Source organism: Chenopodium album, chromosome 14 (assembly GCF_948465745.1).
Source record: "Chenopodium album chromosome 14, dcCheAlbu1.1, whole genome shotgun sequence".
Taxonomy (NCBI): domain Eukaryota; kingdom Viridiplantae; phylum Streptophyta; class Magnoliopsida; order Caryophyllales; family Amaranthaceae; genus Chenopodium; species Chenopodium album.
Genome location: NC_137847.1, coordinates 53,843,856 through 53,860,716, shown reverse-complemented (window position 1 = coordinate 53,860,716; position 16,861 = coordinate 53,843,856). Strand labels below are relative to the sequence as shown.

Below are 16,861 nucleotides of genomic sequence, written 5' to 3'. Positions count from 1 at the left end.
TTATACAGATGGGTATAGGTATTGAACTTTGCATAAGAACAAAATCAGTTAATTAGCGAGTAATTCAATGGGTCAAGCCATTACCAGATTGCTAAAAGTATATGGGATGTTATCCCATAGAATTTGCTATATACATCCGGGTGTACTGTACACAAAACTAACCCAAATAGTTTTTGCTCTTCATTTGATGATTAAATGAAAAATAATCATCAAAATGAGTACAAAATACTCGTGGGTGTACGGTACACCCGGATGTATATAACAAACTCTCGCTATCTCAAGTTTTGAGTCTATTTATGAAGATTTTAATTACAAAAAGTATTTGGCATTCACAAAAGATGTATAAGAGTTCCAACCAACGGTACCAAAAATCATTATCATCCCTGCCAAATTCACATTAAGTTCCAAGTCAGCCAACTGAGTTTCAGCATCACTTGTACAGTATAAGCTCAACCAGGCAGGCAACTATCAGTAGAGTAGATCGACAAAACATTCGTCAAGACACGGAAACAAAGTAAATTATTAGAATCACAGCGCATCTATATATGTAGATGAATAAATTAACATTTGTAATTATATAAATAATGAAAAGCTTGCATAAACAAGAAACTTCAGAATCTGGGTATCAGTAAGCTGACAAGAGAATCAAGAATTTAACACTTTCCATCGAATGAAGACAACATAAACTTAGTAAACTATAGAACCTATACTTGAGTTCTAACAAAAAAACTGCCCATAGCTTTGACTAATCTAGATCCTAATATAAAAACAAAAAAATGCTGAATATTTGCTTTGACAGAATTGCCTGTAACCATCTACTGGTTTAAGTATGGTTATAGTTTGCAAGCTACACTTCAGAACAGCCTACGTAAACAGTCCCTTCTGAGTAGGTTTCTATCAGATAGAGATGCCTCTTAACTGCAGAGTACATAAGGTGATAAGGGACCAGGAAATAAGAGGTTCAACAGGCTTTGTGTAATTGTGTCTAGCTCATTGAGATTTTGGTTTCTCAATCTTCACATAGGGAACAAGACCCAAGAAATGAACAATCTTTGGACCCCAACCTCGCTGCTGAGCACGGCAAAACATCAGAAATGCATTTGCAAAGTAGGAGTTAAAGCCCATGAAGATGTGCCATAAAGCATGTCCTTGTGGATTGATAGGCCAAGTAGATATATGCTCACAGAAAACACGGTCACAAACCCAACACAGGCTTGCAAGGAATAAAGTGATGACATATAGCTTTGCTAGACGCTTGGCTGCAGGATCCTCTGTGTGGATGTAGTATTTGTACATCCGAGGGATGCAAAGGAGGCAGAGCACAGCATAATGAACTTTAAAACTAATTTTGAAATGAAATACTGAATGAACAACAGCAAAAATAACACCATAGAGGAAGAGGAATGTGGGCATTGTGCTTCGGTAATGCCAATCAGGTGAATACAAAATGTAGATATAAAGGAGCATTTCCCAAACCATTGGAGTTTCATCACTTTGCTGTTGCCTGTAAAACAAACAGCAGACATGTATCATGCACGGACAATCAAGTTTTTTCCCAAACGATCCAGAAGCTACAATCCTGTTTAGTGGGGAAGGGGAGGGAGTGGGAGGTACAAAATGGGAAGGAAAGGGAGTGGGAGGTACAAAATGGGAAGGGGAGGGAGTGGGAGGTATAAAATAGCTTTTTTGGCACTGATGGCATCACATACTCGGGAGGCTCATAGCTCCTCACTTGAGCTTAATCTATACAAAAGAGCTGTAGCCAACTTCACCCAATAAAACTTACCAATGGCTTTGGGTTCAGCTAGACCCACGAGCAAAAGACCGCATGGTCCAAATTTAACTTGCTAGTGTTGTATTAACAGCATTTTTATTTTCAAGGAGTTGATACAAGGGAATGAAGATTTACATTACTATTACTTTGGAGAGAAAATACTACCATAAAGATTTTACAAGCAGTCAGAAGGACTGCTTTTAGTCAGAATTAACAAGTGAATAATGTAATAACAGAGAAACACACACACCCACAAAAAACAAAAGTTGAAGCAAAAAGAAAATTAAGCAACACCAAAGGTGTAGATATGTGAAAACCCAAAGGCCGTTTCTACCACAAACAAACTTTCCAATAGTAGGACTTTGTCCATTCAAGTGTCAACACACTGCTGACCGATGCTACTAATGACAGATATCTCAAACGGAATCCAAAAAGGGTATTAAAAATGAAGCAATGTGCACAATATAGCAGAAATGGGCAAGATTATCAAAATGAGCCAAAAATTGAGAGTGGGGAAGATGCATAAGAAGAAAGAAACAAAAAAGTAAAGCAAAAATATTATCACATTGATCTAATTGCCTGACAAGTCAAACAACTCAATATCCATAAACCAAAAACTCGAAGGTGCACTAGATAGCATCAAGTTGTCAACTAGTCAAACCAAAGAAGTCATAATGCCCAAAATTATACCATTAAATGCAATGTTGTAGAATCATGACCCAAAAACTTGCAGGGTAAAAAAACATGATATTTGCAGGAGAAAAAAAAAACCTAAGTTACTTACACACGTTGCAGTGTTCCATGGAACAATATGCTCCCCATTGCAAGTATCATATTTGAAAGGTGAAGAACAGTAAATCTCTTCTCAAAACCCTGACTCAAGGCAATAACGAGGCCAATGACAGCCAAAATGATGGCTGGTATATTTGAAATTGTGTTGTAAAACTCTGCAATATAAGATGAACAAACATAATTTTTTTCACACCAGTCGATAGAGGATGTGACGGGGCCCCAAAAGTTTAACAGTTCAGCATCCATTGATCAAAAGTGTGATCCACAATGTTGGTCTTTATAAATGTCTTATTCAAAAACTTGCAGAGCTTTTATGATCTCCAACCTATTCCTGCAAATATAGGCCTGATATTTAGAATAGAATAAAACATATTCGGATATTCCCTCCGTTTAACAAATATGATCTTCAAGAGTCGATAACATGAGAAATGATAACTTGATGATAAAAAATTTAAAGCAAGTTTACAACATGAGCAATGCAATCTGAAAGGTGCAAAAGCTTAAAACATCAGCAAACAATAAAAATAACTCCTCAAGAAAAGGTGGTCATATATCTCAATGCTTTAAGTCAATTGGAAAAAGTAAGCATTCAAAGCAAAAAGGAACCTAGAACTTTATGAAAGGTTCCCTTTTGTTTGATGTCTTCCATATATTTGTCCAGGATTCAAACACAAAATACTTGAGTAAAATGATCTTAAACTAAAGTTTCAGTTCTAAGGAGTCTGCTGTACATCAAATTATAATGAAACAAATCAATAGATATTGATAGATTCAAAAAATGTTACACACACACACACACACACACACAAAAAAAAAAAAAAAAAAAAAAAAAAAAAAAAAAAAAAAAAAAAAGGAAAACCTTGTATTAATTGGCATATGATACACCAGCACAGAAAAATGAACCCTCAATCATCAACAAATGCATACACAGTTAGATGAGAAAACAGCAAAGCAAACATATCCACTGGAAGGAAAGAAAATCAACTAAAAAAATGACCACCCCTGAATATTTTATGTTTTCCTCACCAGTATAGTAACTTCATCAATTAGAAGCTCTTTAGTAGTCTCAAGTCACTCTCAAGTTCTCGATTGATTAGAGGTATGCCTGTTACTTTGCCTTCCAAAACTCTCCGTCTCTGCCAATGCTTCCATAGTCCATACTTCTTTTTTATAAAGATTTTTGGGTATGGTAGAGGTTGTCATAATTATTCTAATCAATAAACAAGAACATCCAACCTTTGTTCTTTTTTAGTTGACATGTTTTGATTTTTGACACTATTTACAAACTTCACTTTGACTAGCTTTTGTGATTTATAATATGATAAAAAAAGTAGTCAATTAGTCATGTGGGAACTTGTTTAAATCATCTTTATCAACTTTTTATAATTTTTACATGTTGCTAATAAGAATTATGAACCATTAAAATCATGCGTTGTCAAACGTGATAAAAGAGACATGTCAACTAAAAAACAACGGAGGAAGTATTAGTTAAGTCACCAATGTACAAAACACTGAAGTTGAAGAATCTACTGCCAATCAAAATACTCTAAAAAGTGAAGGAATCTACCTAATACGTACTCCGTAGTACGCTTTGGTATGAAGAAACAAGTACAAGATCGCAACATGCTACCTAATAATATTGAAAACTAGCCCAAAAGTGTTCCAGACTTCCAGCAAACCAATATTTGTGTTCCAATATGTGTGTTGGAAATAAGCAAAACGCAAGAGGAATGGAGTATTACGTAACACTGATGGAAAGAATAGATAGTTGGAAGGACATGTTCTTTCATGGTATAAACGGAGAACAAACAATAAAGACGAAGATGAGAAATCATGGTGACTCTTATTCCTCCTCTAACTCTGAAGAGCTCCCTGACCAAATTGCCACCACTGGCTACTTACTCAGTTAGATTTCTCATCAACACTTGATATAATTAAATGACTTACATTTTGTGACACCAAACTGAATCAAACCTCTGAAAAAAAAAAGAAGAAAAAAAAAAAAAAAAAAAAAAAACAGTATAACAGATTCCAGCGGAAAACACAAGCAACCTCAATGTAGACTAGTAGAGAAAGTATGAGGCAATAGGTTTTGTCACACTTATAAAGTGACAAAGAAAGAAGATGCTAAGTTCCATAGATGAAATTTATAAACATCTACGCAAAACCTTGAAATATCAGTTTCATGACACAAAAGATATTATTACGTACTTCAACCCAAAAGTATTTTGACTAAGACAACTGTAGAAAGAATGCAATCACATTCAACTAATTCATACCAATTTGCACACAATGATATGAATACAAAACTCTTGTATGGCAACCCCAACCCCCCACCCACTTTGTTTTGTTTTAACATTATTCAACAACCTCAGGGTCCACAGCTTCTTTGCTAATCTGAGTTGATAAGAAAATACCCTAGCATACACCTTGAAATCTTAAATCTACAAGGGATTTGACAAATTTAGGTGGTGGACTGGTGGTGGTGGTTTCTGTTGACTTCTTGCTAAATGGAACACATCATTTAAGGTTAACAATGTAACCAACCTCGAAAAGGAAGAATCTACCGCTCATATAATCCTCAATGATTCCATCAAACAAAAAGGTGGGAAGGCTTTTCCTCATTCTGATTGGAAAAAAAAAAAAAGCCATAGTGGCTCTCGTAATCTCATTGTTACTCCAAGCCAAAAATAAGTAAAAATGCTAGCAAAGAAACTACAAAATATGTGTGAATGATAAAGGAGCACATAATGGTAGTATGTCTCCTACATAGAGTTGTGTTCACCCATATCTCCTACAGCTGCAAGACCTGAAATACATTCTACATAAAAGATTCACCACAAATATTTGCATTTCATATCTACCAAATTCCCACCCGGCAAAAAATCAAATGAACAAACCAAATGTACAATCTTACACTAAGCAAACCCAAATGATCCAAACATATGATCTTCAACATCGCAACCGCCAACCGGGCAGGTGACAGTTAGTGTAACATACTAACATACAATGTCAATGTTTGATCCATCAATAAAAAAAACACCCCACTCTCATAACACAATCCAAGCACATACCCTCAAACCAAAAAATGAAAAAAGATTTCTTAAATAAGTCAAAATCCAAAATTCCTCCTCCTATGCTTCCTATGATTAATCAATCATCAATACCCAAAAATTCTTAGATTTTGAAAATCAGGGATCATACTCAAAATGCAATCTTTTAAGGCTACATCTAAAACACAAATCAACCCCAATAATTGCAACCCCACAAAATTTAAGAACTAAAAGATTACAAGTCTTTCTCATATAAACTTATTGTAAATAAATATTCAAACAAAAGAAAATTCAAGCTAACAATTATATTCAATTCATACCAAATTTACCAAAAAAAAAAAAGCAATAATCTAATTATACACACACATCAATTCTACAATCGATAAAAAGGGAAAGTATTCGATTAAATACATAAAAAGAAAATTCAGATACTTACCTTTTTAAGAAGAGATGAGATCACTCAACTTTTACTTTGTATTGCATCAATTTTTCAGGGGAAGAGAGAGAAAGAGATCGACTTTGGACATCGGTTTTTTTCTCCTTCCATTTTTGGCTGTAATTTGGGAATTTCTAAGAAAAATTCCTTATTTGTTGTTTTTGTTTTTGGAACATGCAGATGCAATTCGGGTTTGGGCCAATAGTTCTGAAATTGGCAGCCCGATTCTAACATACGGGCCGACATGGGTTGCAAGCGTGGCCCATGTATAGAGATTTTGAAAATATAATACGACATGACACGATAAATTAAGGACACTATGATAATGTCCCGTGTATTTAGAATATTAGTAGTTAGAATAGGTTCTTCTGTTTTTTTTATAAGCTAGAGTCAAATTTACATATTAGTGGAGACACAACTTTGATCATCAATATTTTTAATGAATGATTAGTAAAAATTATATAAAAAAAATTAATATATAAAAGTAGACATTATGACAAATTCAAGAACATATATATGATCATATTTATATACGGAGTGTTATATATTGGTAAAAAAATTAAGTCAATGATGACATGTAAATAGTGGAAAATCTGAACTCTAGCTTATAAAAAAACGGAAGGAGTATTAATTAATACTGATATGCAAATAAAATTATAAAAAAAAAATAATAATAATATATAAAAGTAGACATTATGACAAATTCAAGAACATATATATGATCATATTTATATACAGAGTATTATATATTGGTAAAAAAATTAAATCAATGATGACATATAAATAGTGGAAAATCTGAACTCTAGCTTATAAAAAAACGAAAGGAGTATTAATTAATACCGATATGCAAAGTTAAATAAAAAAAATTATTAATGGGATATAAACAATGATAAATAAAATTATCGAAGGGGTACAAATGATGATTCAAAAAAAAAAAGAAGTGTTCCTATCCACAAATTGCTACGTCAAGTACTCAAGTGTTAGGTGGATGATAAATCCCTATCATTTATGCACCAAAGAGGGAAATTATAGACTTTATAGTGTCTCCAAGACCATAGATTTAATTTTTACTTATGATGTTAGAGATCATTTTAGGGAAAATTGCATGAAGACATTACATTTGTTATCATAAAATGAAAAGGTGAATTAGAAAACCAAAAAGCTGTTATACTTAAACAAATTTATATATCTTTGTAAAAAAAGGTGAATTAGAAAAACCAATAATAAAGATGATTGGGAGGTTAGAGTGGTTCACGTTCTCCATGAGGGTAATAGGCTGCTGACTGGCTTGTTAATCAAGGGGTGACTCATTCTTCTAGTCTTCGTATTCTAGGTAGTGCTCCCTGGGAGCTTCCTAGGATTCTTAGTGAGCATGCTCAAGGTGTTGGTTTTCCACGCCTTGTTCCTCCTTAATAGCCTCATTTGCAAAAAAAAAAAAAAAAAAAAAAAATTATAATAATAATAAATAATTACTAGAAGTAATGTCGTTATCTGGTGACCTTACAATGGGCCTAGTAACCTTACAACGGGTGTGATAATGTGAAAAAAATAATAGTGAGAATTTAGGGGTAGGGATAATCCGAAATGTGTTTGGTAAGTAAGAAATTTAAGAATGGCTAATAGATTCCGGTATTATTAGGTTCATCATAATGAGTGATATGATCATAAAATCGTATCACGTACATGTCACTTACACAAGGATCTTTTACTTTCTTCCTTATAGGATGTTATAGAAGAATGGTGAGGATGAAACCCCACCACTCAGGAGGGAGATGGAAGGATTAACTATCTCTCCACTCCTTGATTATTGGGATATTGTGATAGAGTATAAAACATTAGCATAAACTTTTGATTGACATAGTCCTTTAACATAATGAAGTAATTGGCAACATAAAATACAAGTAATATTGTAATGCTCGATTAAGCAAAATGTTGTGTTTAACTGTCAAATTATTCAATTGTTGAAGCACATTTAAAATTATTCAATTGTTGAAGCAAAATGTTGTGTTTAAGTGTCAAATAAACAAAATCTACATTCATTAATCAAAATAAAGCTTTTTTTTAAAGACATCATGAAATGCTTAAATCCTTTTAACGAGTAATATGTACTTTTTCTTTAATTTTAAAGACAACAACCAAGATTAGCTTATAGCTAGTGGCTTGGAACATGAAAGAGTTTAATGTTTTTTTAGAGATGAATGTGGACATAATCTGAAGATTCAATGAACATAGACACAATATTACAAAGACCATAACTCCTATTTGCATGAGTTATGATACAAACTTATTTCAAATATATATATATATATAATTTGGCTATGTGACATTGTCCATTTTCCGCATTTTCATTATAATAAGCGTCAAAATAAGATGAAAAAAAAAGGCCTAACTTTGGCTATTTAATTATCCTGACTTCCATAGGGTTTATTTGGTTAAAAAAAAATGCATATTCTGTTTAGTACTTTAGTTGGATAATAATGCATGTAGGATTATACTTACATTGTAAATTTGTAAGCCTATTGGACTTATACAGTTCTACTATATTGTACTTGTGGCGTCACTCAATCAATCAACCGATGGTGTAACAAACTATATAACTCTGTACTACAACTTTGTTAGTAACACCATATATTTGTAAACTAATTGTTTAACAACCACCTCTATAATTTTCATGCGTACTTGATAACTCAATCACTAATCCCATATAGTTATGCATTATCATTAACCTCATTTAAATTAGTTTCCTCATTGTTACTCCATATTGATAAATTGATCCATTTTATCAATTATATTGTATGTGATTAACGATCTTGTTCATTTCTAAATAGTTGCATCATTTGCTTGTTTAGTGAATTAATTTGACCACGTATAATTTTAATACACTCTTGAAAATTAAAGTATAAAATTAGAAATTCATGACAAAAACACGCGTAAATCAGTGTAATTAGTGTATTTTTGTCATGCTTTTCTAAATTTGAACAATTTTTTAGAGTATATTTAATGGTTATATATATACCCTTAAGGACTATGTATATCATTTACCTAATTTTAATCGTGATTTCAATAGAGAATTAAATAAAACATTAACCTATCAATGCACTTATAACTAAATTCTACTTAGCCAAGAAATTCTAAATTTTCAAAAGAGAAAATCTAGATAGTAGGGAATATAAATGTGAAGGTAAATAAAGAGTGGATAGGCATTCTATCGGTCAATCACACATATCGAGACGAGTTGTTTGTCCTCCGATTGGAGTGCCATCGTTTATGTTCATGCAAATGTATTGAGATATTATTTGATATGATAGAATATTATCTTGTATATTTTAGTTAACTTTCTATTTCCTTAGGATTATTCCGTATCTTTTATTTTAGGGCTAGAAGTTGTAACTCTATATATATTTCATGAGGTTCAATGAGAAGGCTAAGCCACACAATTATATTTTCTCTCTAATTTGTCATGGTATTAAGAACAGGTTAATTTTTTCCCCCCTTCAAAATAAACAACCATGGCCTGCGGACACCACTTCCGTCCCCTTTACCTATACTTATGGGTAATGCAAAAATTCACGAAAATCACCTATATCGTCAATTTGATGATACCCTTGTTGGATTATAGATACCGGAGCTACTCATCATGTTACCGGCAATAAATCTTGGTTATTTGATACCCACAACATTGAATGTCCGGTTGGGTTACCGAATGACGAGAGTGTACTCGCTACTTTGGAAGGATCGATCCGCTTATCAGATAAAATTACCATCAATGGAGTTCTTTTTATGCCACATTTGACTTGCAATTTAATTTCCGTTTCACAACTTAGTGATCAATTAAAAGTTGTTGTTCAATTTAATTCATATATGTGTGCAATACAGGACCAAATGAAGGAGCTGATTGGAACGGGCCTTCGACGAGACGGACTTTATTACTTATTTAGCAAACCGGATGTGGTGCAACGTGTGTCTGTGATCGAATCAAATTTGGAGCTATGGCATAGAAGAATGGGTCATCCTTCGGAAAGAGTGGTGAAGCTACTTCCTCATATTCGTAATAATAAAGGTAGACTAGCAAAGGGATGTGAGGTGCGTTTTCGTGCTCAACATCCTAGAGACAAATTTTCTTTGAGTGATAATAATTTATCTAGGATTTTCGAGAAAATACATTGTGATTTGTGGGGTCCGTATAGACATGTTTCGTCATGTGGAGCTCGTTATTTTTTTTACCATTGTTGATGACTTTTCTCGAGCAGTTTGGATTTATTTGTTGATTGATAAGACTGAAGTATTTAAGATGTTTATGGCCTTTGTTGCTATGGTTGATAGGCAATTTAATCAAATAATTAAAATTGTTCAGAGTGATAATGGAACCGAATTTAATTGTTTGGTTATTTTGTTGCAACCGGAATTATTTTTCAAACTTCATGTGTGGGTACTCCTCAACAAAATGGGAGAGTAGAGCGAAAACACAAACATATTCTTAATGTTGGGAGAGCCTTGAGATTCCAAGCCAAATTGCCTATCTATTTTTGGGGTGAATGTGTTTTAACTGCAGTTCATTTGATTAATAGAACCCCAACTCCACTCCTACAAAATAAAACCCCATTTGAAATTCTTTTCGATAAATCTCCTTCGTTTGATGTTATTCGTACTTTTGGGTGCTTGTGTTTTGCTCACAATCAAAAGACTAAAGGAGTCAAATTTGCTAGCAGAAGTCGTAAATGTGCATTCACGGGGTATCCGTTTGGGATAAAGGGGTGGAAGTTGTTTGACCTTGAAACAAAGGAATTTTTTGTCTTTCGTGATGTGAAATTTGTGGAAGACGTTTTCCCTTTTGGTTGCCCCAAAGATGTTAATTTGGATCCGAATATTTGTGATAATATGGAGGATGATGTTCATGTGGATTTTGCGGAACTTGTAGTAAGTGATGATGATTTTATTGCAAATAATGTTGGAAATGTGACTGAAATTATTAATGGGGGGAAAACTAGTGAACATCAATCGTAAAACCAGCTAGAGGCAGCCCATTCCGTAGGCACCCCGCGGCAAAATACTGCTGGCTGCAGGGGGGATGCGGAGGACACTGCTGCTGCCCAACAGTTCGAACAGCAGCAACAGCCAGCACAGCAGCCCACTGCTGCTGCCCAGCAGACCCGACAACAGCAGCAGCAGTCAGAACAGCAGCATGGTGAAGCTGCTGCCACCGCCCAGCCGCAGCAACCCAAGCACCCTCACAGCACTGTTGTTCCCTCGTCACAGCAGCAGCACAACGTTAACATGGGTTGAGGTTTTTGAGAAAAATATCCTTCTGTTTTGCTACGTGATTTTGTTACACACACGGTTATTGCTAAAAGTCCGTCTCGGCCATCCAATCAGTCTTCAGGTACTCCGTATCCCCTAGAACACTATATACATTGTGATAATTTTTCTGTGAATTATCGGAAATTTATTTCAGCAGTTGTTCAAAGTAAAGATCCAAAAACCTTCAGAGAGGCAATGAAATTTGATGGATGGCGCAAGCCTATGCTGGAAGAAATTCAAGCTTTGGAAGACAATGGTACTTGGACATTGGAACATCTTCCGCCAGGAAAAAGAGCTCTAGGCAGTCAATGGGTCTACAAGACCAAGTTTTTTTCAAATGGAGATCAAATCTCGTTTGGTAGTGTTTGGCAATCATCAAAAAGCAGGAGTAAATTATGAAGAAACCTTTAGTCCTGTTGCAAAAATGACAACAGTGCGCACTGTCCTAGCTATTGCGGTTGCAAAAAATTGGGAGCTACATCTAATGGATGTGCACAATTCCTTCTTACATGGTGATCTCGGTGAGGAGGTATACATGAAATTGCCATCGGGTTTTGAAAGCTCGGATCCTTCCTTGGTTTGCAGACTTCGTAAGTCGCTCTATGGCTTGAAACAGGCTCCTCGATGTTGGTTTGCAAAATTTATCACGGCCTCAAAACAGTATGGTTTCAAACAATCTTACTCTGATTACTCTTTGTTCACATATACTACAGGCAAAGTTCAGATTACTGTCTTAGTTTATGTTGACGATTTAATTATTTCTAGGAATGATTCCGCTGCATTAACTGTTTTTAAGGCTTATCTTAGTGATTGCTTCAAGGTGAAGGACCTGGTCCTTTGAAATATTTTTCTGGTATTGAGGTAGCTCGTAGTTCTGCAGGTTTGTTTTTGTGCCAACGAAAGTATACATTGGATATTATTTCTGAAGCAGGACTTTTGGGAGCAAAGCCGAGTGGCTTTCCTATGGAGCAGAACCACAAATTGAGTCTTGCTACGGGTGATCTTCTCTCTAATCCGGAGGCATACCGACGACTAGTAGGTCGTTTGATTTATCTTGCTGTTACTCGTCCTGATTTAGCATACTCAATTCATGTTTTGTCTCAGTTTATGCAAGAACCTCGTAGTGAGCATTGGGATGCTGCATTAAGGGTGGTTCGTTATTTGAAAGGCACTCCGGGACAGGGTATTTTATTGAGCTCTGATTGTGACTTAAATCTGCAGGGTTGGTGTGACTCAGATTGGGCTGCTTGTCCCCTCACTCGTTGTTCTTTGTCTGGTTGGCTAGTGTTTCTTGATAAGTCTCCCATCTCATGGAAAACCAAGAAGCAACCCTCAGTGTCAACATCATCTACGGAAGCTGAATACAGGTCTATGTCTGCTGTTACTTATGAGCTAAAATGGCTTAAAGCATTGTTATTGAGTCTCGGTGTACAACATCCGAAGGCAATAAAATTGTTTTGTGACAATGAGTTGGCTCCGCATCTTACTAAGAATCCAGTGTTTCATGAACGAACAAAGCACATTGAGGTTGATTGTCACTTTGTTCATGATGCAATTACCGAAGGGTTGATTACTCCTTCTCATGTTTCGACGTCTTCTCAGCTTGCGGACATTTTTACAAAGGCTCTCGGAAAAGAACAGTTTGATAATCTTCGTTTCAAGTTGGGCATTCATGACCCGCATATTGCTCCAACTTGAGGGGGGTATTGAGATATTATGAGATATTATTTGATATGGTAGAATATTATCTTATATATTTTAGTTAACTTCCTATTTTCCTAGGATTATCTTTTATTCTAGGGTTAGAAGTTGTAACTCTATATATATTTCATGAGGTTCAATGAGAAGGCTAAGCCACACAATTATATTTTCTCTCTAATTTGTCAAAATGCAAGACAGATTATTAAAAATGTGTTAGTGTTGCACAAACATAGGAAACCTACTACCAATTAGTTAAATAAATTAATATAATATGAATGCATTTCTATTTACCATAAACTCATGTTTTTTTTGTCACTACTTACTTATTTTCAAGTAATACGATCATTCTACAGAATTACATAAACAGATAAACAAATCATAACCATCATTTTACCTCCTAATTTAATCATGGTATTAGAATTCACAGAAGTAACAAACTAGATCATATATAATGACATAATAACTAGATGGTGTGTTATTGTCTTCTTCAACTATTCCTGCATAATTTTATGAATTACGGTATATATTAAGGCTATATGGTATATGAAATATGTGAATTGAATATATATATATATATATATATATATATATATATATATATATATATATATATATATATATATATATATATATATATATATATATATATATATATATATATATATATATATATATATATAATGGATTGGAGTATCGTACCTTATTTTATTTTATTTTTAAAAGGGTGCTAGTTGAACTAATTACATAGTTGCATCATTATTCTAGTTTAAAAGTTACAAAGTACACGGTATACATGAAATAGTGATATTATTATATGAAGTTTTAAACCTAGCTAAATAAAAAGTTTAATAACGATGTTAAAGATCTTGCATCAAATACATTGTATAGAATTGCCTTTATAAATCTTGGTGATATTTAGTCCCGGTTACGTTCACCTTATTATTTCATGAAAAATTATTGTAAAATGTATACACGTGTAAAAATTATTTTAGGTATAGATAAGACATATCATGATTTGTACAGCTGAGTTGGATAACATTAATTGTGTTTGGAAAAAAAAAATGTACTTCATATATTGCATATTCAGATCTGACACGTCATATGATAATAACCTATCCCTTAAAATCCTTAATATATGGATATTGTTTTCCCCCAAAATACATTGTGAATTTGTAATTAACCAATTAAGTGAATTGGTGTCCCATACCAATCCACATACATTGGGAGAAACCGATGAACCTATACGCAAATAAAGGGAATATTCATAGTCCACATTCATAACAATCCACGGTAATTTATGAGTCAAGTCCCATTTTTTGTTTCAAGGTTAAACAATAAACAAGTATATATATATTTGTCATACATGTTTACATCATATCACCATTTTTACCTCATTCTCTCTTCATAAAATCATCATTATAAATCTCAACTCTTCATTCATTTCACCTTTTCTCTCTATATAAACAAATTTTTGTCCAATATTAAACAAAACAACTATACATCTAAAAAAAATGGCCAAAATACCAATCAAATTCAATAGGGTAGCGGCGGCCTTCGACGAGGCCGCCAAGTGGCATCGGCCGTGTGATAGTAGTAGTGGGAGTGAGTATTGGCCGGAAACCGGGGCCGATCTCTCGGATCTCGTAAACTCGTTTATCGAGAAAGGAGATCACGGAATGGATCACAACTTTGATATCGATATTGATATCGATGAGGGTGATATACACAGTAATGAGACTGGTGATGCAAACTGGGTACCTGACAATGATGAAGTCGATAATGATACACAAAGGAAGGAGTTGTTACACAGTTTGTTGTTAGAGTGTACAAGTAATGGTAAAAAAAAGAGTACAAGACAAAAGATTTGGGATGAAATTGATGTTGCCTTGAAATTATTTGGTGGTTTCAATGGTAGTGTTAATGATGTTTCAAGAAGTAGCCTTAAACGTAGTTTAATGGCTCATCTTCGTGACAAAGGATTTGATGCTGGTAAGTTATTATGATATCTAATTTTTTATGTTAATTTTTTTTCGATTTTTATATTTGACTTATTTAATCATGAACATTCATATTAGGTTTAAGAGTTTTGATTGAATTGAATTTTTTTTTAACTGAAATTTTACTTTTATTTGCAATAATTTTCAATGTGGTAATATATTTGACATAATGAGCTCATCTTCTATTTATGGTATCAAAGATTATTTTCTAGGAATTGAAAAGTTGGTTTATCCTGAATTTCGCCTTTAATTTCTCTTATGAAACGTAAGCAAAACGTTATTTTCATAGAAAATTTTGAAGTAAATGTCACATTGTTGTACAAGTATTCTTGTAACATAAGATAGTTTTGCTAACGAAATTAATTGACACAGGCCTTTGCAAGTCCCGGTGGGAGAAAACCGGCCGATTCCCGGCTGGAACGTACGAGTACATAGACGTGAACGTAGGAAAAACTCGATACATAGTCGAAGTATTCTTGGCAGGAGAATTTGAGATAGCGCGACCTACAAGTCGTTACACCTCGCTAGTAGAAATGATCCCTTCAATATTGATCATAAAAAATACTCAAGTGCTTAAACAAATAATAAGGATTATGAGTAATGCAATGAGGGAGTCATTAAAGCACGCAAACATGTTAGTTGCACCTTGGAGGCGCAATGGTTACTTGCAAGCTAAGTACTCTAGCCCTTACAAGAGAACGACTAATCGAGATTCGTTTGCCAAGAATAATGTCGTCGAGAAGGATGATAAAGAGGTACTTGCCAGGAAGAGATCTTCGATTGGTTTCGAAGCTGATCAATTCACTAAGGTTTCTTATTATTGCAGGGATGTTGATTTTGGTAACAAGGTTCGCGGAATTAAAGTTGGATTATTGGCTTCTGTCCTTCAAGGGAAATGATAATAAATTATAATTAAGATTGATCAAGGTTTTATGTAAATTTAGTGAATTCAAAATTTTTGGCTGGTTATCAATTATTCGGGAATTAGTTCAATTCGTAACAACTACATGTAGTTGTACATTTATATATCCTATATATAATCAGAATAGTTTTATTGTTGTTTGTAATATATCGTATAATATTAAAGAAAATTTAGTCAAAATTTGATTACTTTAGCACTGACGGATGCTAGTAGTATAGCCTCGTGTTCGTGGTTTATTTGTTAAATCTTGTAATATGGTACGAAGTTTGAGAAGAAGTGTTTAAGTATCGCATGCATAGGTTAAGTTTTCTTTTGAATTCTATTTTCATACAAATATTAGAATATTCTCCATTGCAATTCTAGAATAGTACTGTGACAGTGTGATTTGATCATAATTTGTTTTCACTAAATTTTTTTAAATGTTTATCAATCTATGTTAAGAGGTACGAGTATGTTTTAATTATGACTCCGCCAACTGACTTATAATGTTTTTCAATACACATTTTAACCACAAATCAATGTAATACAGATTACTTTTAGTTACTATGAAAAGTTGTTTTTAAACGTAAATTTTGAAACAAATTTAACAAATTTCTAATGCTAATTTTTCATTTTTTTTTTTCCATAGTACATAAATAATAAATATAAAATTCCTTTCAATTTTATATCAATATAACGAAAATTACAATATTTGAGCTAGGTTCATTACTTGATTGAGCTTTTGTTAAGCATATTCACGAGAACTTTGGCTCAATTGTAGTGCATATTTTGTTGACTTTCTAATTTTTCAATCACGAGATAATTATATTAAACTCGAAAAAATTCAAATCAATTTTTATAAAGGCGGTCTAGATCAAAGTTGACTATTAGTCCAATTAAGACAAAGAC

General features: G+C 33.6%; 2 protein-coding genes across 2 annotated transcripts; one reads left to right on the top strand and one right to left on the bottom strand.

Annotated features, from left to right (window-relative positions):
- Window positions 1-548: 548 nt before the first annotated feature.
- Window positions 549-6,188, bottom strand: LOC145579609 (alkaline ceramidase-like). The gene is made up of 3 exons (XM_081636844.1): window positions 6,056-6,188; window positions 2,559-2,897; window positions 549-1,504 (listed from the first exon to the last, which is right to left on the bottom strand). Exons 2-3 carry the CDS (start codon window positions 2,810-2,812, stop codon window positions 991-993), a joined length of 768 nt encoding a protein of 255 aa, XP_081492970.1. The 5' UTR covers window positions 2,813-2,897; window positions 6,056-6,188; the 3' UTR covers window positions 549-990.
- Window positions 6,189-14,535: 8,347 nt separating this feature from the next.
- LOC145579608 (uncharacterized) lies at window positions 14,536-16,009 on the top strand. Its single transcript, XM_081636843.1, has 2 exons — window positions 14,536-15,043; window positions 15,424-16,009. Exons 1-2 carry the CDS (start codon window positions 14,566-14,568, stop codon window positions 15,948-15,950), a joined length of 1,005 nt encoding a protein of 334 aa, XP_081492969.1. The 5' UTR covers window positions 14,536-14,565; the 3' UTR covers window positions 15,951-16,009.
- The last annotated feature ends 852 nt before the right edge of the window (window positions 16,010-16,861 follow it).

Excerpts from the sequence above, each read along its gene's own strand:
- LOC145579609 (XM_081636844.1), bottom strand. The coding sequence starts at position 2,812 with ATGGATGCTGAACTGTTAAACTTTTGGGGCCCCGTCACATCCTCTATC. Across the intron at positions 1,505-2,558 it reads CATGGAACACTGCAACGTGT|GCAACAGCAAAGTGATGAAA; the intron begins GTAAGTAACTTA and ends TTTGTTTTACAG.
- LOC145579608 (XM_081636843.1), top strand. The coding sequence starts at position 14,566 with ATGGCCAAAATACCAATCAAATTCAATAGGGTAGCGGCGGCCTTCGAC. Across the intron at positions 15,044-15,423 it reads TGACAAAGGATTTGATGCTG|GCCTTTGCAAGTCCCGGTGG; the intron begins GTAAGTTATTAT and ends TAATTGACACAG.